At 35.6% G+C, this 23,420-nt stretch overlaps 1 protein-coding gene across 1 annotated transcript in view; it reads right to left on the bottom strand.

Annotated features, from left to right (window-relative positions):
* FRK (fyn related Src family tyrosine kinase) overlaps positions 1-23,420 on the bottom strand; it is a 47,269-nt gene that overhangs the window by 5,740 nt on the left and 18,109 nt on the right. Inside the window, exons 2-5 of the mRNA XM_419779.8 lie at positions 22,040-22,161; positions 14,431-14,594; positions 13,676-13,844; positions 4,543-4,701 (exon numbers count right to left, since the gene is read on the bottom strand). Of these exons, the coding sequence (XP_419779.3) occupies positions 4,543-4,701; positions 13,676-13,844; positions 14,431-14,594; positions 22,040-22,161 (614 nt within the window). The remainder of the gene's footprint in view (positions 1-4,542; positions 4,702-13,675; positions 13,845-14,430; positions 14,595-22,039; positions 22,162-23,420) is intronic.

Raw genomic sequence — 23,420 nt, 5'->3', positions numbered from 1 at the left:
TTAGTGAATGGCCCCATTTTAAGTCATACAGCTAGTATCATGACAGTGGACAAGGACTATCCTATCTTTCCTGAAAGAGTAGATACTAAATATCTAGATGTTCTAGGCTTATAAGGAGCTGGTGACAAAGAAAGAGACGTATCTACTGATAGCAATGCAGATGTTTGTCTTTCTGAAAAGTGCCCAACCCATCCCAAAATGCAAGTATGAGTTAATGTCAATACATGCTGGGTATAGCCAAAGCTGACTAAAGAGTGAAAAGCACAAAAATAGCCCTTCTGAATGTTCTCCAGTGACTTTTACTAGCAAATACACCATCTGCTGTCAAGTGTAACTCTCATTTTCACTTTCCAGTCCACTTAACTGCTTCATGCTGTTATCACTGTTGCTGCTACTCAACATTAGGATTCTTTGGGCTGCTTTCAAGCTGCCTGTTTCTCTGGTAAAACTTTCTGAAGCAATGTGCATGCCATTCCACCACTGTAAAATCAGTAAGTCCCAGAAATAGAGATTTGCAATCAAAGATTGGCTGTTCAAACAAAGTCGTAAAAGAACTTTGAGCAGAAAAACTTGTTTCCGCAAATGAAGAAAGAGGCTATAGGACAGAAAAATGCCATCCATAAATAGTAAGACAGGTAACAAAAAGGTGTCACTGGAGTATTACACTTTAAAATTCAAGACCAGGGATTTTGTGGCAATTTGAGAACAGATGAACACATCATAACAAGTAATTTGTACCCCAAGGTAGTCTATATATGTGAAATCAGTGTTTTCTTGAAGCATCATTGACACCCAAAACCAAAGTCTGCAGCACTGAAACATGAGTGCCTACTTCTGCAGCAATACTCAAAATGGCTTCAACTTTCTGTTTCAGAATCTGAACAGCAACAACAAAAAGCTAAGTGTTTGCTGCTACATATCTTGGCAGTTCTCATTTTTCATTGAGGATGGTGACTTTTCCTTACTGACTCAGTGTTAAAGAAATAAAACATTTATATCTGATATTTTGGATTGATTCATAGTAAAAGTGTCTTTGTATTGTTTTGCCTGGCTTCCTCCAGTTCTGACATTTTATCTGACCTAACCTTGCAATCGCTCCTTATGAAGAGTGTGAAATACTATTGTTTACTAATCTATTCCATGATCTCCAAGTCTTGAATTTCCTGCTTACCTGAATGTTGAGAGATAAATAGATAAAATGAATGAATTTTGAATGATGTTATTTGCTCTCTGTGTATATTGTCCTCCTTCCTTTTTGAATCTAAACTCATTGTCATTATAATCTACCACTGAGATTATTTACTTTTACTGTTGACTCAGAAATTCTTTTCCTCTCTCACACTTATACTGCCCTAATCTTTAGAAGAGAGAGGGAAAAATCAGGCTCTGTAAAAATCTATGACTTAACCATCAAGAAAATATAGCATCAGGATGCAGAATAATAAAGCACTCTGAAGTTTTGTAGTTCCAAGAACGGACTGACAGACATCTTTTTTTTTTTTTTTTTTTTTTTATCTCACTGGACAAAGATAAATCCACAAATGAGTCTTAAGTTGTATTTAATCAGACAGTAATTAAATATGTACCAGTACCTGCATGGGTACATGGGTTTTGAAAACTAGCTTATACAAGCTGATTTTAAAACCCTCTTTCCATGTTCCCTTTTACACTGTTCCTTCATCTGCTCAGACTGCAAACTACCTCCTGGTGAAAGCAGACTAAGACACAGACAGATTTGAGCACAGGTTCGTCCTTGCTCTGCTGATGCCCTAGGCTGGCCTGACATAATTTTGCTCCAATGCAGAGAGCATAGGAATGTAGGAACGTCATGACAGAAAGAACAACTTCTCATGTTTAATGAGCTGCTTCAGTGCAGAACAGAAGTCAGAGCTGCTAAATTCTCCTTGTGTGTGTGTTTTTTTTGTTGTTTTTTTTTTTTTTCTCTCCAGGACATACAGGTGCACCATGTTAAAAGACAGAGACAAGATCCAATTTTGTATGTGGAATTACTGCTGAAAGACTTCTCTTTCTTTTGGGTCCTTTTTGAGATCCCAGACCAGGTGGGTGCCTGCAGTAGCCTTTAGCATATGTGCCAATGCAGTAAACGAGATCACAGGTGCCCTGTGGGAGTATTGCTACAGAAGTTTCCAGACTAGATCCAGCTTCCATCTGTGAGATTGAGAGCACTGGGATAGTTTACAGCTGCATTCATCTCACTATACATGTGCTTTAGGGTTTTTTTTTAATTGTTTTAAAGAAGGAAAAGCTACAACAACAAAAAGAAACCCAAAGTTAGTATAACTTCCACATCCAAAACTGAGTGCTACTTGTGAATTTATAAAACTTTCCCATGGCTTATTCCTTGTCCTATAAAGAAAACATAGTGTTTTTATGTCCTTTCCTACCAACATTTTTGACACAGCTATCCCTCACATATGAAAATTTTACCAGAGAAAATATCAAAGACAGCTCAGGGTCTGCACCACATTCTAAAAAATAATAGTACCTCATGTAGGAAAGACAGGTAAATATTCTCATTTACAGAATCTTGGCAATAAAAATATAAATACAAATATATAAATATATTTGCCCAGTTGAGAGTATTTCATTGGTAATAATTCACCAAATTTCAAGACAGTGTCTTTGCCAGAAAAAAACCCAGGTCTATCAGAATTGATAAACACATTCATATATTTATGACAAGTACATTCACATTCGATAACGAAATGTTTTCAGTTGTATTTTTCTCATATCTCATGGTGGCGGCAGGGTCTTAGAGGAGTTCACATGCTTATCATTATTAGGTTGTGGTCATTAGGGTGGAACGTGATAGCCACCATGCATGTAATAGCAAGGTATTTCAAAACTGGAAAAACATACCTTCGCATCTGAAATGTAACCAAAAAATTATCTCCAGGTTTTCCCTCTCTTTGACTTTTTTTACCCATGGAGTACGTAGAAACAGCAGCCTTTTGGAAATTTTTCTTGATTCTTGAAGTGGCTGAGTCTCAAGAATGCTTATCAGGAGTGATGCACTGACTTCCAACCAATGTGGATCACTTCCAGACACAGAGCTTTACTCGAGCTTCAAATCTGCTTTCTTATTACTCTCACTGATGGCAATTGGTTCTCTGACCAATATCTAGTAAAGTACCTGAATTTCTGCCCCTGCCTCTTAGTTCTGTTTTATCTCCTAGTGCATAGGACATCAGAAATGGAGAAACACCACCAGGTTTGTACTGGTCATTTTTATGGTTATCTTAACAGCTGCCTGGAGACCAACTGATTTTCAATAGTCTGTGGTGCAAGATTACAGGAATTAGTGCACAAATCAGCCTGTATACATTCACTGCCTACAACAAGTTGGCTGCTATTCATATGCTGGCAATTGATTTACACATAGGCTGCAGAACTAATGTATCCTAGAGATATTGTGCTCCATGGAAGAGAGACCAATTTTCACCTGTGCTAGCTGTGATTTATCCTGGCTTTCTCAGAGTTATTTCACCTATGCAATAAATATTTTCACATACAGCAATCATTTTCTGATGTGCCAGGCTCTTTTGGTCAGATAAGCAGTAATCTGCATATAAAGGCGCCAAATATGATACGAATGTAAATTTGTTCCTCACAGTCTCTGACTATTAGTATTTACTATTGTACATAAACCTTTAGATAATCTGGCCCAAGTTCCTTGCAGCCCCTCTCTGCTTAATTCCTAAAGAGGCTGTCCCTCTACTAGAGATTTCTTTAGCTGTAATTGTTTGTGGACTGAGCCTTACTTAAGAAACTGTTCCACAGAGAGGATGGGGGAAGGAGTGCGTTACCTCAAATAGTATCTACAGTGGTTCCTAGGTCTTTGCCCTATAGGCTAGAGCCTAAGAAACTTATCAAGATCATGAAGATCTGTTTTCAAGAGATCATCACAGCCTTACAGACATTTAACATTCAGTCATCTGGTAAATTAAAATGAGGAACAGCATTGGAATCAGGCATTTCACAGTAGCTGGGGTGAACTTAAAGAGCAATAAGTATGTTAGTCTGTTACAGGCCGTAGAACTTCATTTTTAATTATTTGCCTTCAGAAGAGTACAACTGAAGTTCTCTTGATATAAGTCTTGATAACATAAGTAAGTAACAAATACACAAGGAAAGATTATCTCTGATTGTTAATAGATTTCAAAGATGTTACGTACAGTTTGTGGAAATGCCTCCATTTTGCGTCAAGTATGATGACCTCTTTTGCCATGCTTATTTTTTTTTATTCTGCTAATGCATGTTTCCATCTACTTGTAGAAATGGTGAAAAAATGTGTCTCAGATGATAAGAACCAAACTTTGAATGTCATTCTCTCCTACTTCTCAAATACTTTGGCATGTCAAAAATTCATAAACCTCTTCCTCTTTTCTCATCCCCAAATATAGCAAATAATGCGTTTTTTCATATTAAATCAAGTGCTGTACTTCTATCTTTCATATTACTGTATTTACCAAACTGAAAGCTGAGACACCCCTTGAAATGAGTTTATAGACATATGCTTACTCTGAAGGTATTCTATAAGACTTCCATATTTCATCAGCTCCGTAACAATATAAATTGGGTCCTCCAAAGTGCAAACAGCATAAAGTTGTATAAGATTTGGATGCCTCAAGTTCTTCATTATTTGTGCTTCCCTCAGAAAGTCCTTTGGATCCATTGAACCTGAAACAACAACATATAACAAAACATAAGCTAAGGTTATAAGGACATTCCTACCAGCCTGGCAGTCTTAAGGGAATAACCAGGATTGTTTTCTGTCTCTCAAAGTACATTAGCATCTCAAGTCTTCACAGTTCCCAGAGAAAACAGACAGCACAGCTGAAATAAACAGTTAATGAGTGAAATATGCCAGTTGCACAGGGACAGAGAACATATGCGTTCTGGCCCCCAGGAATAGAAAGGCTAAGAATAACCTCCCACAGGCCTCCCCCAGGCGGAAAAAGGTGAAGGTAGAATGCTAAATGATACAATTTAAACAAATAATTATGTTACATCTAGTAAACAAAATGCCCAGAAATTGAGGTAATAGTAATGAACATAGAATTTCTGATGGAAAAAATAATGCTGCAGTAAGAATCTGCTGCACTATTTTTATCAGCTACAGCAACTAAACAATGAAAGCGTTGAAAACACTTTAGTATATAAGGAATGGATCCATGCAATTTATATATATAAATGCAAATAGCGACTTATAATATTTACCAATATAGAAATACATAAATAAATATGTATTTTGGGGTTATTTTCTTTGTGAATATGTAAAACTAATTTTATACTCCTTTTAATGCCTAGTTATCTTAACTGCTAACGATCCCAAATTTTTAAGTATTGCATAAGGTCATACTACCTCTAGTTCTATTCACATATGCAGTGGATCAATTTATAAACTAAGTCAAAGAAACAGTATAGAAATGGCACAGGGAATGAACGTAGGTGGCAAAGCTAGGTTTAAATTTCATACATCCTGAATGGGGGATTGATTAGGAAAATATATGCATAAATGAAGAAAAAATGTTATGTTTATGGATTATCCAATAGTGATCAGATATTCTCAGAGGTTTGAGGAATATGGTAAATAACACCTTCTTCATCGTACCTGTAAAAACAAATGTGAAATTATCCAGCCACTCAGATACTTTCTTCTTACTAAATCAAAATATACTCATTAAGAAGAGATTACAGGGAAGGATTTGAAAACAAAAACAGAACAAAACAAAACAAAAAAAATCCAAGCTTAGTCTGTTCTATGTCATGTTTAAAAACAGGGTTTTTTTCTTGGAGTAAGCAGATTGAGTCATTTAACAAACCAGGCATGCAAGAGTAAGAATCTTTATTTCATTTTCTTTAACATTAACATTGGGTAACTGATAAGGTTCATTTGGAAGCTTGGCTCTGCTTCAAACATGGATGTTTAAATGGAGTAAAATGCTGTGAGGAAGCTAAATGGCTCAGCAATAAAACTCCACCAGAAATTCTACAGAATGAACTGGTAAATCAGCCTGAGTCACTTCACCCAATACCTACTTTGAATGCTGCCACTTGAGCAGTTCTTCAACTTATTTCCCAAAACATAACAGTGATGTGTGATTTCACATCCTTGCATCAATACAACAGAAATGACTGAAAAATGCTGCTGACAGACGTTGTGAAAAAAAAAAGCCACTTGACACTGCAACATGTGAGAGCAAAGACGGTTGCAAGGGATAAGTGCTTCTCTTCCCATACTTTGTGTTCTCATACTTTGTTAGGCAATCTCACAGGCTCCAATTTGGCAATATTTTACAGGATGTCATTAGAAGGGGGTGGTGAAAGGCAATGGATTTCCATGTCATCAATAAGTGGATGGCAGCCAATAATACATCTCTAACTGGTACAGGCTATACCTATTTCTTTTTGTCACTATCAGAGGAAAATGGGAAACTGGATGAACAGTAGATTACTGATGGATGTTCTCTATAAAGAAGAGATGATGAGAGTCAGGTGGAAAAAAATAAATATCTGTAATGCTACCCTATGTCCTTTTTTTTAGCTAGGGCAACACAGACTTTATTTGAATACCACAGATCCTAGATCTGCAGTCAATAAACCAAACAAACAACAAAAAAAGAAAAACCAACCACGTAGAATTCTTTTTATAGTGCTTGGGCTTGCTTTGACACTTTTTTTAATACTGTGGTGCACGTGCTTGCTTTTTTCAAACTCTATGAGTTCATCATGGGAACCAACCTAAAGCCGAAAGAGAAGCTATGTGATTGTAACAGTGTGCTTTTCCTACACCCCTTTTCTTCCCTCAGCTTCCTTCAAGTCTGGCCTAGCACAGGAAAACAATAACCAATGGTACTGACAGTAACCACAAATCTGTCTCAGATGAAGGAGAGCTGAATAAACTGATAGCAGACACCTGATTCCCCAGCTGAGAAATAATTGAGCTCGCACCTAAAAAGTAACATGCGCCTATGCATCAATCATCTTACCCCATAATTAGGGAGCGTAGCAGTAGGCTGTACAACAGTCTTTCTCTTGAGTAGTAATGCATTGCAGGGTTATATCTCTGTAGAGATCTTTTATGTCTTGATATCAAGATGCCTTGGTGATACAGTTCTTAAGTAGGTAAGTAATAGTGTGTTTTAGGTTTTATTAGGTTTGATAGGATCATATCTTAGATTATGCACAGATAATTCCTTAAAAAATACTGTTGATCAAGTGTGGGCCTATGGGAAGATCTAGATACATCTAGGGTTCTTATTGCTTGTTTTCAAGGAGTTTTGAAAGCAAGGGGTCCATTCTGTGACTCAGTGGAGGGCCTTGTGACTCAGAGGGGGGGGCCTCTTCTGTGTGTGTTTAACTTTATGCTCTATACTGAATAATCAAGCGTATCCAGTCATCTTGAATCTTGTAAGGTTGCTTTTAAATCACTATATTATATCTGTATTATGTCAGTAAGTATATTCCTGCTTATTTTTCAAGAGAAGTATACAGTGTAGTTGTTTCTATTTCTGACAAAAGCATGAGGTACTCTGTCTCTTAAGGCGTATGTATAAACCTGAGCAGTGACTTAGCATCAAAACTAAAATTTGATGTGTTTATCCTAAAAAGAATTAAGTAAGGCTGACTTGGAGTCTATGAAACCACTTGCCCTTGGTGGATCGTTATAAGAGATTCTTCACATCATAAAAAATAATAGCCTGATTTGTTTCTAATGTCAAATTTTACCTACAAGTTTTCTCTCAGTTTAATTATACTATAAACTTCCTCCTATGAATTCAAACCAAGTGATTTGTTTTTCATATATGTCAACCTCTAATAATGTGATGAAGACAGAAGTATTCTACTAGCTGAATAACAGTAAATCCTTTTTACTATTTGTTAATATTCATAAAAATAATAGTAACGATGATATACTAGAGACCAGATCAGTATTTCCTGCATATTATAAAGACTGTATATAACCTTTATTTTTCTTAGCTAATATCTTTAGCATATGTTAATGAGTGGTTTGAGTGCCAGTAACAAAAAGGAAAAATAAACTAAGCCTGTCATAATAGCAACAAGAACAGTACATTTCTTTGAGGATGTTTGTGTAAATGAAATGTGTAAAATATAAAAGCCAAATGGAGTTTCAAATTATTTTTTCTTGTTTTTTTTTAAGTTTGTCATTGAGTTACGTGTTTCTAAAGAAGTAGCCATTTTCACCTGTAATTGGCAAACAGAATGTGAACAGCAAAGTACTGTAGGTAGAAGCCACTTGATCAAAAAGCAGCTAGTTAATGTCTTTTCATAAGATATCAATTTGAGAGTAGGTTGATCACTACTTGAAGAAACTATGCATTAAATAATTCTTTTTTTGAATGAGTAACACCTTGGTAAACATCAAAGTACTTATTAAAAACCAAATGTTAACATGTGTTTATTTGATATACTCTGATGTGTTTCTTTGCTAGAAATCTCCTCTAATTTAAGCCTACTTAAAGCAGGTGTATCAGTACTAATTACTTGCTCAAGAGTTGAGGAAGCTTCACATTATAAGATGGACATTTATTACTTGAAAATGAGTTAGAGAGAAAAGTCAGTTATCTCTATCTAGTTTCCACTGGCCTAAATGTAAGTGGTCCTTAATATTTGATAAGCCCTCCTGGACAGACTTTGTAACTTCTGATAAACCTTTAAAAATGACTTCAAAGTAACCCTGTACTTCAGAGCTATGTTATCTTCTGTATGTTTATAAACAATGAACTTGTGTAGAGATTATACTGAGCATTATTGTGATCTTCTGAATAAGTTTATATATAATAAAAAACATTTGTAACTACAAATTCTTAGCAACAAAAGAGACTGAGTGTAAGCTTTTCACAATAGGAGGACAGCTATCCAGCAACCCTCAGTCAGTGTTCTGACTGTAAACAAGTGAACTTATAAGGTAATGTAAGGATATGAAGTAAATAGAAAAAATAATATCGTTGTTCAGGGAAACAGAAAATTTTCTGTGTGTAAAAAATTTTTTTCCATTGTATATGCATTAAATATGTTACAAACTAAAGAACTGAGAATATTACTAAGGCCTCTCATAAGACTACCAACCCAAAGACTATTTTGAGAATGCTTCCTAAACAAACTCTGCTTGGGAAGCTTCCATGAAAAGAGAGAAACTTGGGAGATGGTTTACAATATGATAATGACAAATGCATCTGTCAGCTTGAGCAGGCATAAGGAACTTTCTCAGATATGATTAACTGGTGATGATAGATGTCTGCTTCATGTGCTGACAGTTGGAGAAGCCAGCTAAGCCCAGGCAATGAACTCTAGAGAATCCATCATGCTCAGCATAGGACAAAGTGCAAATCCCTGCTGCAACATTTTCTATTTAAATTGAAAAAAAAACAATGTATCAGTGAGGAAATAACAACAAAAATGTGAAGTGACTGCTCAGGGGCCTACAGCAAGACAATGTTGTACAGAGACAAGAACAGAAAAAGAAACTGTTGTCTTTTAGACCATTTTCTTATCTCTGATCTCTACACATCTTTGATTGTGGGTCAGCAGCTCAGAGGTCTGAGATGTTCTTCCTTAAAGACAGTCTTGTTTTCTCTTGGATTTTTTTTTTATTCATAAATCCACTTTTTTTTTTTTTTTTTTTTTTTGGCCTGCTAAAATGTCACAGATACAGCCAAAGCAGAAGGAACCAAACACCAGACAACTATCTGAGCATTGGCTCACACTACTACTTCTTTTTCTTACAGAGACAGTATCAGTGATCAATAATTCTGTTCCTTCTAGATTAGAAGCCATAAATTTTAGTCATTGCAGCCTACAAAAACTAATGTTTCCAACTTAGTCCCAGCTGAACTGTGTGTGTTCAGAGTGTTGCTGAAACACTTGAGCAGTTTGCTTCTGGAAGCATGAAGGAGGATGCCCTTGGCTTACAAAATGTAGTTCTTCACTCACTGTGGAAAAGTAGTTCTCCATAGTGCAGTGGGCACAGGAGAGGAAAAAAAAGAAAGAAAGAAAGAAAACACATGCTGCTGATTTATTTATTTTTTTTTAAGCTGAAGCTTGATATAATTGGATCCTCAGTCATGCACCTGCAAAATTTGAAGCTTATACTGCCTTTCATTTTAGGCTTACTGATAAGAGTGTTTGTAGATGTCTGAAGGTATACTCATGGAATTCTCCTCTGAAGGAGGATGCTTTCCTGTGCAGTGTGCTCTTTGGGATCTTGCTTGAGCAAGGATGATATCCAGAAGTCACTTCCAACCTCATTCAGTGTCTCTGTGTAAACACTAATTTGTGACACGTACAGGAAAGCGTTGAAGCAATATCTTTGCAGAAACAGTCAGAGGGCAAGTAGAGAAGAAATTCCATCACAGGCATTCTGAGGGAGCACCGAGAAGACAAAGGAAAATAGGAACTCTTCAGCTTCCACCAAACACCTGGAGAGATACTCTGAAAAATGTGTTCAACTCTCCTCAGCAGAAGTCTCTTAAAAAATTAAGTAAATAACTTCCTACTCCACTGACAGCTTTTTTTTAATCAGTACCAGGTCCTAGTTTGGAGATGATAGAGACCACTATATGGAAGACTGTACAGAAGATCAAAGAAAGGGGGGCACTGTCTATTTAAGACTATTGCAGAAATGAGTGCTGCTACATCCTGGCTTCTGGGCTACCCTACTGGTGTCTCCCCTTTCTATGCCATTCTCCACTGGATGTTTAGTGAAGTAATGCTAAGGGTGTAACTAATATTGACAAAAACAATGATGGAATCAGTGACTACTGCTTATGGAATTTTACAAAATGTTTGTATCCATTTCTTTTGCAGTATCATGAAGACAGAAGACTATTTAATACATCCTTTCAGCTATCCAAACCTCTCATCTAGGTAGGACTTGTATCTACCCTGGTTCAATGTAAGCCATTGTGAAATCAGCAAGGCAGCTACTGTTGGCTTTAATAGGAGGTAGACTGAAGTTAAATAAATAAATAAATAAATAGGAAAAGATATTGATTAATCAAGTCACTTTACCCAGCTGAACTACCATAACACAAAGAGTATCACTATTGAAGGAGCTTCTTCATTTGTAATGTATTAGACTGTGAGTAAGCAAGTTGGTAGATAATATGTTTATTCTGGTGTAAAATCTTAATATTTAGCTAACAAATCTATCATTTTATCTTTAGAGAGTTAGAATTTTTCTAGAAATAATGTGTTCTTTTTATCTTTTATCAGTTAGACATGGAATGGGTAGTGAATTGATTAACAAAGAAATAGATCTCCAAAGTTTAGTTTGGCTTTAAACACATTAAACTCTGCTTCAGTTATAAAGTTTGATTCCTCTAATTCTTTTCTTTTTCTTCAGGTTGGGTCTTAATAGCAGTCCTTCAACTTAAAAATACAAAATGGCAAAAAGAAAAAAGAGCAAAAGTAATCAAATTGCAGCTGTAACTTGGTATTAGTGTCCCATTCAAGTTTTATGCATTTCTGGGTAGTCTCGTCAGTTCTGATTGAGTCCATTTTTAAAACAGGAGTTTGTTTCACAGAGAACTGAAACTATGCACTGTTCTCATTATACAGAAAGAGAAGATGTAGTAGAGTTTTGAAATGAGTTATTAAGAGAAGACGAAATGATTAGTTTAGCTTTGCATTTTGCATATGCAATACCAGATAAATGTCAGCTGCACTTTCTTCATAGAGAAAATAAGTAGAAATGTATGAACTGCAATTTGTGCAAAATCTTATTATTTTGTTGGATGAGAAACAAATCTTTTCCTAGAACACTAATTGCCTCATATTTTCTTGAAGATGGAAGAAAATCTGTAGAAGAAAACTTAAGATTAGCCTTGTTCTTCATTCCAGTTTAGTTAATTTCCTTCCTTAAATATTATTTACAAGATTTCATGCTTTAGAAAGAACCATTCATTCTTTTGCAATAAAACTTGTCCATAAGTTTCATTAAATCTTTAAAGGAAAATAAACTAACGTGAAGAAATTAGCTTGGAGAAGAAAAGGAAAAATTATACTGGACTGTTAAATGGATGGCTAGCATGTAAGAAATGTGAAGCAACTCCCTGTCTTTACACAGCTGGACTTGTTCTCTCTTTTGGCATCATACCTAGAAAAAAAAATGATTAACACATAGAAAAAGCCCAGTGAAGGTGAGACCATAAAAAATGAGACACTTAAAATATCTGAGCTACTTGAAGAATTCTGCTTGTAGATTAAAGCAGAAAAAGTCTGGGTTCAGACTTCTTGTTTCAGATGGATCCCTGCCACAAAATGTCTTAGCATTGGGAATGCCTCAGAACAGGGAAATGGACAGATTTCAAAATGATTTCTGTGTTTACTAGATCAGTATGGAGGTGTATCAGCTCACTGAAACCGTATGTTGTTTTTTACACTAATTACAGAAGGACTTTAATCTGAATATTTTTTCTGCTTTAACAGAAAATAAGAGGTTCTTACATCTCTCAATTTGCAAGTCCAAAAATAATCAACATTGTTATAATGTAAGATAGTCCTAAAATGCACTTTTAGATTCTTCCCTTTTCAGGAAATCATTCTAGTCAAGTAGGATTCAAGAACATCTAGCTGTTCTTCTGAACCAGAGGTACTAATCTATTTTGCTTCCTGAAACTGAATCATTACTGCCCAACATGAACTTTTTCTGTTTATGACAACAAATTTTAATGTTATCTTTTAAAAACTGTAAATGCCACTCGTGCTACCTTTCTTCTCTATGGGATTCTTGCCATCTGCTGGCAGATGTTTTACGTTGTCAATCTAAAATGTTTAGATTACTTTAAGGTAATGAAAAATAATGAAGAAAAAATGTTAAATGCTGTCTTAATCAAAAGGTTATATCATACTCAAATACTGGATATTAATGTTGTGTGTCAAAACATGACAAAATGTATTTAATCATTATTAATACTGAAGTACTTCTTAAATACAGTGAGCTTAACATAGTGCACATTCCATATCACCAAAGGAAGCTTTATAATATAGTACCTAGTTACTAAGAAAAAGTCAACTGATGACAAACCAGAAGTACATGCATTACTTCACCTACAGATCATACTTGCTCACTTAATTCTATACCAGCAATATGGTAGCATACCAACAAAGGTAAATGGTCTTGCTGGGTTGCTTTTTTGAGTACTATAAGAATTTTTGTGTAATGTAAGAATTTTTCTAGCTCACACAGAAACAGAAAACTACATTAAGTTGTCATTCAAATGCACTGAATCATAAAATGGCTTGGGTTGGAAGGAATCCCAAGGATCATCAAGTTCCAAACCCCCTGCCACAGGCAGGGCTGCCAACCTCCAGATCTGATACTAGACCAGGTTGCCCAAGGCCCCATCCTACCTGGTCTTGAACACCTCCAGTGATGGAGTATCCACAACCTCTCTGGGCAACCTGTTCCAGCACCTCACTGCTCTGTCTGTAGAGAACTTTCACCTGACATCCAAATACCAAACATGATCTGGAAGTTGAGATTTATTAACCTATATGTTTAAATACAGTGATTTTTAAAAGAGCTACACATAGGGATAGGATCTATTTTTAGTAACAGTAAAAAAATAAAGAAACAAGTTTGGCAACATTACATATTATTAACATTTAAGAGCAATTCACATACCTGGTTTTAATGTTTTGATTGCCACTGGGGTGGTGTTATTCCACAGTCCTTCCCATACCTCACCAAACTGACCAGATCCTAACTTTTTCAAGAATTTCAGAGATTTTCTGTCTATCTCCCATTGATCAACAGTTTTGTATGACAAATCAAAAGTAGTAGGAATTTGTACCTGATAAGAGAAAATAAATAATACATTTAGACCTCTCCTCCCCTCCTTTTCTTTTTTTTTTTTTCAACAGAATGTATCATTCACATTGTTAAGTTGAAACAGACATGAGTGTTTCCTGACAGCACAGAATTTTATGTTCTCTGTAAATTGAGAATATAAAACAAATGTTTTGTTTTTAGTGAGAAATAAGGAATATTCTAAAGAAAATGCCCTGACATAGAAAGTAAAAATTAGAAGTCATCCCCTAGCAAGCTTTTTGACCAATCACGTCTTGCTTGCCTGAACCTTGTGGTTTTGCCTCCATAGTTACATATAGACAGCTGGAGTTATGCATCTGAAGATTTCATCACCATACACATCTATTAAAACATGGTATTAAGAAATTGTGATTTGGCACATTTTCTCCTCTAACCTGTTCAAAATTAACACTTCACCTTCAAGAATGAAAATGTATTGCTATCTAAACTTTCTGAAAATAAGTAGATCATCACCATTTCAACTACGTAAGCAGATATGGGACTAGCACTTTCTAAATGATACTGAAGACTTAGCTTATGAAAATACGTGCACACATATTCACTCTTACCTTCGGACATGGCTTTCCAAGCTTCACACAGAGGCCATCACTGTTCTTACTGTAATAGTCAACAAACTCATTCAGAGTTTTAAAAGTTTTCATTCTACTTAAGAAAAAGCCTTCTCCATCCAGTCTTCTGATCCTGTAGTGCTTCACTGATTGACCATCGAACACTAAGAAGATTTAAATATGTTAAGTTTCCAGGAATTAAAGCAGTAATACAATATAGTTTATGGCCAAATCAGTGAAAGGGGCATTCATTCCTAGAGGTTGTAGTGAGGAAATTAAAACAAATTATTTTAGTTTCAAAGATGGCAATGGTACAAATTTTTTTCCAAACCACAGCTCACTGTTTAGATAGCTTAGCATATCTGCCGGTCTCTAACTATTCAGATTTGGAGATTCTTGTTTTCACCCTATAATGTGACACAGAAATATTTAAGGACATAATTGTTGAGGCAGTTCATGTTTTCCATCTTTTAGAACACCAAATCTTCCAAGATAATATAATTCAGAGTAATCATTTGATCAATTTTTAATATTTCATTTATCAGTATTAGCATTCCAAATAGCATCTTCTGGATTGGCAGGTATTTTTGGAACAAAACAAATACACAAACTGTGCTCTATGGTTTTCTAGAAGGCACTCATATTTTCCATGGGTTTTCTTGAGTTTTGTGTGTGCTTGGAATATGTAAAAATGGGACAGGTAATGCTCTGCTTTTAGAAGCTGATAACTACCCTTACCACTAAAATGTGCTTTATTCTCACCTACATTTCTGTAAACAAAAAGGCCTTTATCTTATTTAGGTGCATCTCCTGATGCTCAAAAACACTCAACTCGAGCCTTGGTTAGGACCATTGGTTTAACTCCTATCAGTGCCATAGCTGTTAGCACTAATATTAACAGCGCTCTAAAATGAACCTAGCTGTTAATGAGAAATTCTAACTATATTATGCATGATTTCACAGGAAAGATGTTTAAGCACTAGGATATATTTTTTGCATCTCAAACAGAAGAGACATGCATCAGTAGAAGGTTTTCTGATGTGGGGAGTTTCAGGTGGAGAGATGCTCTGAGCTTAAGGAATTACCAAGGTGTAATGACATTCAGTGAAAAAAAGTATATGAAACTGTGGATGGGGTTTTCTTCTCTTTTTCTCCACCTGTTAGAGATTGTGACGGGACACAGGATTCCCAATTAGAGCAGGGGTTACGAGATTAAGAATCAAGACAAAATGGAAACTATCTATTTACTATGGGGAATGGCAAAGAGGAGCAACACTGGAGCAGGGCCAAAAGTGAAACATCACATTTTGGAAAAAGACAGAAATAGGTAAGAACAAGAGAGGAGAATCAGAGGCTTATCATTCCCTTCCATTCATGAAACAACATGGTACTTTTCTATGATGAGTAGAAGAGGGCTCTAAAGGGGAGCAAGGCATTCCATTTGCCATGCTAGTCCTCACCACTCAGCACTACTCCTTTTCCATAGCTTGGGTGGCTCCTTCCACACCCAGTGGTACAGGAGATTACCATTATCGTCCCCTTCTCAGGGCCCTCATGCAAGGCAAAACTGAAAAGTAAAGGAAAGTACAGGGAAAAGTCCTGCTGTTTACCTCTATATTTGAGCATTTAATTTTTAATCACATTAGTATTAGTAAAAGTGTGCACAGCTACATATTGCACATTGAAACAGATGGTTTATATTACTAGTTGCTTTTAATTAACAATGGTGATATAAAGTATATTTTTTTCACAATTCCGTTGATTAAATAATAATTTTAAAAAAAATCCTCCTTCCATAATTACTGTCACGTATAATAATTTTTCTGCTGTACTCCGCAGTTGTCAGGCCCGGCCACCAGAGGGCATTTAGGAGCTGTTAAAAATGTTAGGGGACTTTATATCTGCCACAAGTAACATTTTTAGAGAGATTAATTACCAGTTTACAATTCTGCATAAGGACCATAAAATGGAACATTTGTAAATACAGCTCCTGAGAATAAAGATAATTACATCAGAATTTCCAGATGACCTTTTTGTTTTGTTTTGTTTTTAATGTAACACATGTAATTACTATTTGCTGAACTATGAAATGTATGTACATTTTTGTAATGTATGATTTGAAAATCGGGCTAAAGGAAATTCAGTAACAAGAGACTGAAAATGTATTTAATTTTTCAAAATTTAAAGTAAAATTAAAGTGGCCAAATGAATTGCTATTTGTGATTCACTGAACAAAAATCCAGCAGGATGACTGTATTAATCTCATCTTAGTAGTATGAAGTAATAGTACGTAGTTTGTCTACCTGTTTTATTCATTAGAAGTACTATATTTGTTACTTACAAAGCACCTACTCTTAATGTATAAGTTGGTTTGAAACATGTGCTCTATTTTTTTAAAGGAGACTTGTCTGAAGCCTTATGGCTGTCCATATAGAGGTCAGACCACACCAGTGCAAACTTCTGACTTTATGTTTTCTAAGTCTGTGAGTAATGGTTACTGGACAGGAACCACTTTATACTGGATTTTGTAGATACAAAATGCTTTATCATGGTTAGTGATATTTTGCTACTATCCAGATTGTATTCCTCCAGATCACTTCAAATGATGACTCGCCAAAGTCTGCTCTTTATATCAAATTGAAATTAAACAATGTTTGCCAACCAGTAGGTCTAACCTTTTTACCTCAACCAAGGAGTGGGATCTGAACAAGGAAATAAGAGACAGTAGTATGACCGTAACATTTAGAAATAGCCAAAGAGAAAATTTAAGGCTGTGAAGGAAAATGATGAGTATAACACTTGATTGTCTTCATATTCTTGTAACATTGCTGGTTTATGGTAATTTCATAGTTTTTTAGTTCCTCTGGATGAAGTAGGAATGTGTGTGGATAATTCAGAGAAAATTTCTGATCTGACAGTCTTTACCTGTGATAAACAGCTGAGGGAAAGTGCAGTGCTTGAGAGGGAATTGTTCACTGACATCCCAGGGCTGAAGCTGGCTGTGTGAGTCCTGCACATCTCACTGGCAGAGCTGCAGCATAGCACAGCTTCTCTGCCAACACATGATGGAAAGCACGTGGAAGTCTGGGAAGAGGCAGCCATAACCTCTTAATGTTTTCAGTCTTCCTTAAACACAAGCCCGACAGGATGGGATTGTGACTTCAGCTTCACACAGCTTGACAGCAACTAGGTTTCAAGACTGCAGTGAATTTTTCATCAAATTTCTTGCCCTTTCCGAGGTAATTATGGCTCTCCCTAGATTTCTTCATGGTTTTAGCTTAACAAAAACATTCACCTCTCCCTCCTTCCCATCTACACCAGTTTAGGCCATGGAGAAATACATTTTGCAACCCTAAGGAAGATAATAAAATAATTTGTTGCCAAAGACAGCAGAAGTAAATTTTATGGTGGCATCAGTGGATACCATATCCTCACCGAATGGAGACACTAAGACATCATTACTGTTGTATCCCAGCAGTTCTCCCCCAGCACTCACACTGCAGAGTAACCAGCAGGAAGGGAGAGTGGGAACTGAACCAACCTGGGGACCACAGACCTTAATTCTCTCCTGTCGTTCCCCAGAAGGAGAAGGAGTTCTAACAACAGGGTCATTGCCAGGTACCTCAGGTGAGGCTGGGAAGAAAGTAGCTGCTTAGATCACTCCCAACCAGCACAGAGAGGGTTCAGTGGCTGCTCCAAGAGCATTTTCCTGCTACAGCCACAGTTTCGTCACTCCAATCAATTTACTTCCTTAAATGAGTATGGTTTTATTTTTTCTAATTATTATTTTTTTTTTCCTAGGCCTAAAGGCAATCTGAACTAGTGGAAATCACATAATCTTTTTTTTAGGAGCAAGAAAAGAAAAAACACATTGTCATTTAATGCCATCAGATACCATTATTCAGTAAGGGATGAAATAGAGAGTCTCCTGCTATCATTGGCAATGACACTCAATTAAGCTGAGCACATCTAAATTATGGCTTTTAATTAAAAAGAGGCAATGTATACGATGGCACCAACATGTTTAAAATTTAATATATTTCACACCAGATGCTGGAGTCATCAACATAAAAATCTGTCTATAACATGTGCATTTTTAAAATGGGAAAACCTATTTTTAAAATGTCAAACACTTTAAAATTATAGCAACACAGTGCCTGATCTAGTTTGATGTGCTTTCCATTTAACTACTCTCAGCTAAGGAAAAGCTTTCTGAACATCACTTTTTGTTATTAATTTAAATAGTTATTTATAATTAAAATCTTTTACAAAATATGAGTTATCTCATTAAGACTAGCTAGAAGTGAAAAGTGTCCTTTTAATGAAAGGCAGGGTTCATTGATTTGTTGTTTTCTTTTTTCGTGTTTTGTTTGTTTGTTTTCTAAAAATGTCCATTTGTTTTTCTTATAAACATTGCATCTCTTATATTTTGCCAATATGAGTGTGATATCAAACATGAATATCATGAAATCAGTTTTTGGAAGCTTGGGTAAGAATCTCTTTTCCTTTTCTGTTTCTTTTCTGTTTTAGATTTATTATATTTAAATGTAAGATTGGACAGAGATAAAAAGAAAAAAAAAAAGCTTTCTGATAGACTTTTGAAAGGTAGGTTATCACTCTTTAACCATAATCATGATCTTCTCTGAAGTGAAATCAAAGCAGCAATAGCAGGAAGAGTAAACTCAATGAGTCATACAGAGGATGGGGTCTTGGGCTTTTGTTTGTTTGTTTGTTTGTTTTGGGGGGGTTCTGTGCAGAAAAAAAATTGGAAACAGATATTAGAGATATATCCCAAAATACCAAGTTGTGATTTCTCCCTGGTCAGTATAACTGCTACCACAGAGACATCAAAGACTTCCTTAATCCTGAATCCCTATTCCTCATGTTCCTCATGAAAACAGTGTTTTGGCACTTCAGCTTTGAGGGTTTGGTAACTTCTGATGGAATAAATAAGAGGGATTCAGAAAAATTGCTAATTTCTTAGTATCTGAGGATCTAAACATCTTTCCATCCAACTACCTCTTCCTACAGTACTGTTCACTTCAACATTGACTTTTGGGAGATCATGTACTAGATCTTTCAAAGTAGATATAAGTAATGGGATTGCGGATATATAATATCGCAACCGCTATGTATATTATTACATTGGAAGTGAACAAATAGCATAACACACATCAGGCACCATTCAGTGAAGTCTGTTTAGTAAGCAGCATATTTATTATATTTAACTTCTTCAGGATGAAGTAGCATGTTGAGGCTAAATTACATTCCAGCCTGGGAAGATGCTAAAAGGTCAAGCAGTAGTAGTAAATTGTTTCATTAATACTCACTGTCTACAGACTGTGTCAGAGTTAATTTTCTTTCTATGCCTGAAAGAGTACAAATATTTAATAAATAGGAGATGGCACTTGCTGCATGCTCAGAGGACAACCCACACTTGTACTCGAAGGAGGGCTGCCTGCTGTACCTGGAGCCTCACCTCCACATATGTAATGCTCTTTACATGTTCTTTCATCTACCAAACCAGCATGGAAGAAAACCAAACTGATGGTTTGATATCTTGCTGTTACAAGCCATCATCAAATCTGTTCCCAAAGGAGATTACACAGAAACCTGGAAAAAGTCTGCTAGAAGCTTAGTTAGTTGAATTGAATATAAAAATCAAATACCTTCTAATATCTTTCCTGGAAAAAAAAATGAACAGCAGTATTAAAGGATGGTCTTATCCCACCACAAATGCTGGACTGATATCTATTTTCATTCCCTTTGACTTTCTTCTAATCTACTTCATTTGTAAACAAGGTATTACTGCCTTCATCTTGGAGTAATTGGAAGGCAGGCTATGGTATTAAGATTTTGAACTTTTTCTAGTAGGCTACAGTTGTAGAATAGTAATATTTTTTTAAAAAAAAATGCATTTCCATCCCCTAGATATACAAGCATAAGATTTTTCACCAATATTTAGTAAGGTGTCATGTATTCAAGCACCAGCTTTAAACAGATAAAACAAGCATAGCTATCCTTCCCTTCCTAACCATATTATTACAGGTCTAGCCCAGTCCTTGAATGAAGTCAGTTCACTGGAAGCTGAAACCATGTAAGACAAGGAAACGTTAGCGCATAGAAGGAAAGCATTTTGAACAGTCTGTGGCCATAATAGAATCTTTGGATAAAAGGGTGTGCACACAGTGAGTCAGTTCTGTCACAGTTTGGGAGCAATCTAATTCCTTGTTTATGTTAGTCTTCGTATCAGTGCTTCTTAGCAAGAGCAAACTTCCTTGAGGGCCAGCTGAAAAATGTGGAAGGAACTCTCCCAGAACAGAATATATCACATTTATTTTGTAAATTCTCTATTTCAATCCATAAGGAACATATATTCCCTTGGCTTTGCAATAAAAAGCAACCTTCCCATACTACCACAAGACAGTGCAGCCATACACACTTTCCTTGTGATGCAGAAAGGGAAACCAAGACTATGTCAAAAGTTCATTAAGCTTCTTAATACATTTTTAGTTATGCTTAGAAGGTGACTAACATAAACATCCAAGCAGAAGAGGAGCAAATGTGAAAGCGTCTGGTTATACAAGAGGCCTTTCCTTTTGCTGACATAATTCATTATAGAATGATGATAGATGAAATCATTTGTGTTGGAAGGGATTTTTAAAGGACAACTGGTCCAGCTTCCCTGCAATAAACAAGGACACCTACAGCTAGATATTCTCAGAGTCCCATCCAGCCTGACCTTGAATGTCTACAAGGATGAGGCATCCACAATTTATTCATGGACATCAAGATTCTTTATTGTCTTATAGGATTAAAAATGTAGAGCACATTAGAAAGTTTGAGCGTAGAAAGTCGTTGTCTGAGGAACATCTTTATACTCTTGATGCACATTGGTAAGACAGGTTTGATAAAAAATATCCATAGAAAAGAACCAATTATAATCATTTCCATCTACTACCAGAAATATATATCACAAAAAAAAAAAAAAAAAAAAAAAAGGATGGTATGTATATATATGCAAGAAAATAAAATAATAGTATTCTCTTTTGGATCAAAATAACAGACTCAACATATATTTAAAGAAAAAAATCATTATAACTCTTCTTACCAATGCTTACAGCAACCTTTCGATCAAGTATAACCGATTCTGAAGTTCAACTTTGAAACAGTTTCTATCATTTTGCCTCTGAAAACAAGCAAGCACGAGGCTAAGGCAACAGAAATCTCATTTTCTTAAACACAAGACATTTGCTATGATGTGTTTAATTGTTATTTTATGTACCAGTCAGAACCAAGGTGTAGAACAATAAGGCATTTTTGGCATTAAACTACGAAACCATTATTTATTTCAAGGCAACTGAAAGTGCTGGAAGTACTAACCACCTTGTTTTTTGTTCTGAACTTATTAATAAAGAAGATCTATAAAAGAAAAGTTAGTAAAACTTCAAATGACTCTTGCAATGTTTTCTTTATATATCTCCTAGGAAATAAATATCATCACAGATTTTGATTTCATTTCCATGTACACTGCTTAACAAAAATGCAGAAGTCCAAACGAACTGAGAAAATTTTAAAACATAGGTTAAGATGAAAAACTAAAATATACCTGAAAGTGAGTATTCGCCTTTTAGACTTTCGCTTTCTCGGATTAGGAAGGCTCCTGCCTGGTTTCCAGGATACAACAGTTGTCTCTCAGCATCTGCTCGTTTGATTGGTCCAAAAAACCATCTTAACAAATAAAAACAATTAATTTTAACATTCAGCAAAACATACTAGAAAGACAATTTGGTTTTATGAACTTGTTGTGTATTTTCTAGAAGATAATTTGTGGTATGCTGATTAGAATTCCAATACCATGGAAGAAAAGATTACAAAAGAGCCTATAAACAACATAGAAATTCACTGTTAGAAAATCATGCTTAGGCATTTGAGTAAAGTCTGGATTCTGAAGCTGATGAAAAGTAGTAATGATTTCAAGAAAAAGAAAATTTGAATGTGATTGACGGGTCTTGTCTCAAGGAAAATTCACCAAGAAATATTTCCAATGCTATCATAACAGAAAATGATGCCAAGTCAACTGATGCCGTTTGAACAATGTAGAAATGCAAATAAGCACTTAATCCTGATATTGTAAAAGTCAAATTTCACCAAAGCTGCAGAGATGCAGCAAGGTTCCTAGTGGTCAGCCATGCTAGGACCTTCCCTATCCTACTTGCATGTTGATATCTCAGATGAGTTACTGGCAATTTTTCAGCTCTGTTGCTGTTCAACAAACAAAAAACTCTCAAGTCACTGCAAACATCAGAACATCTATATTCTGTGAAAAATATTCCTGTCTACTCCTTTCAAAGTAATTGCAAGACTTCTATCACTAACACTTGTAGTTTCCAAAGTTTTATGCAAGCAACAGGAAAGTAGTTAGCTCTCTTGCTGTATGGTGCTGAGTGTAAATCTAATTGAAATAAGAATGAGTCAGCATTTTCAACTGGGACGGCACTCAGCTTTCATCCAACAAGCATACGAAGTACTTTCCAAGATTAGCTCTGCCCCTTATTCGAAGTAAATGGTGATATATAGTTATCAAAATTATGCCACATACTCACAAGCAAACTCCTTTTAAATTAATCAGAGATAAACCTATTATGCAAACTTTTAAGATAAATCAGTGTATCACATGACACATAAGTTGCCTACCCAGCTATTTGATTTGTCAGTTGCTAGTGAAAAGTACAGGAAGAGTCATCAACAAATTATCTTAGTATCTGTAATGCTTCCAAGCACCAAGAGAAATGAAGGAAATAAATCAGAACACTGGGTGAAACCTTGGCTGAGCAAGCATAAGAAATGATAAATGTTTTTGTATGAATAAAGAGGAAATAAAAAGAGGTAAAACAGATGGTACTAACGTATGCCAGATATGCTTTATTAACAAAAGAAAACGAAACACAGATACTATAGACCACATTCCTGCCTTCTGACTTAAAGTT

Source organism: Gallus gallus, chromosome 3 (genome assembly GCF_016699485.2).
Source record: "Gallus gallus isolate bGalGal1 chromosome 3, bGalGal1.mat.broiler.GRCg7b, whole genome shotgun sequence".
NCBI classification, from domain to species: domain Eukaryota; kingdom Metazoa; phylum Chordata; class Aves; order Galliformes; family Phasianidae; genus Gallus; species Gallus gallus.
The sequence above is the reverse complement of the archived record's forward strand: the minus strand, read 5'-3'. Positions and strand labels throughout refer to the sequence as shown.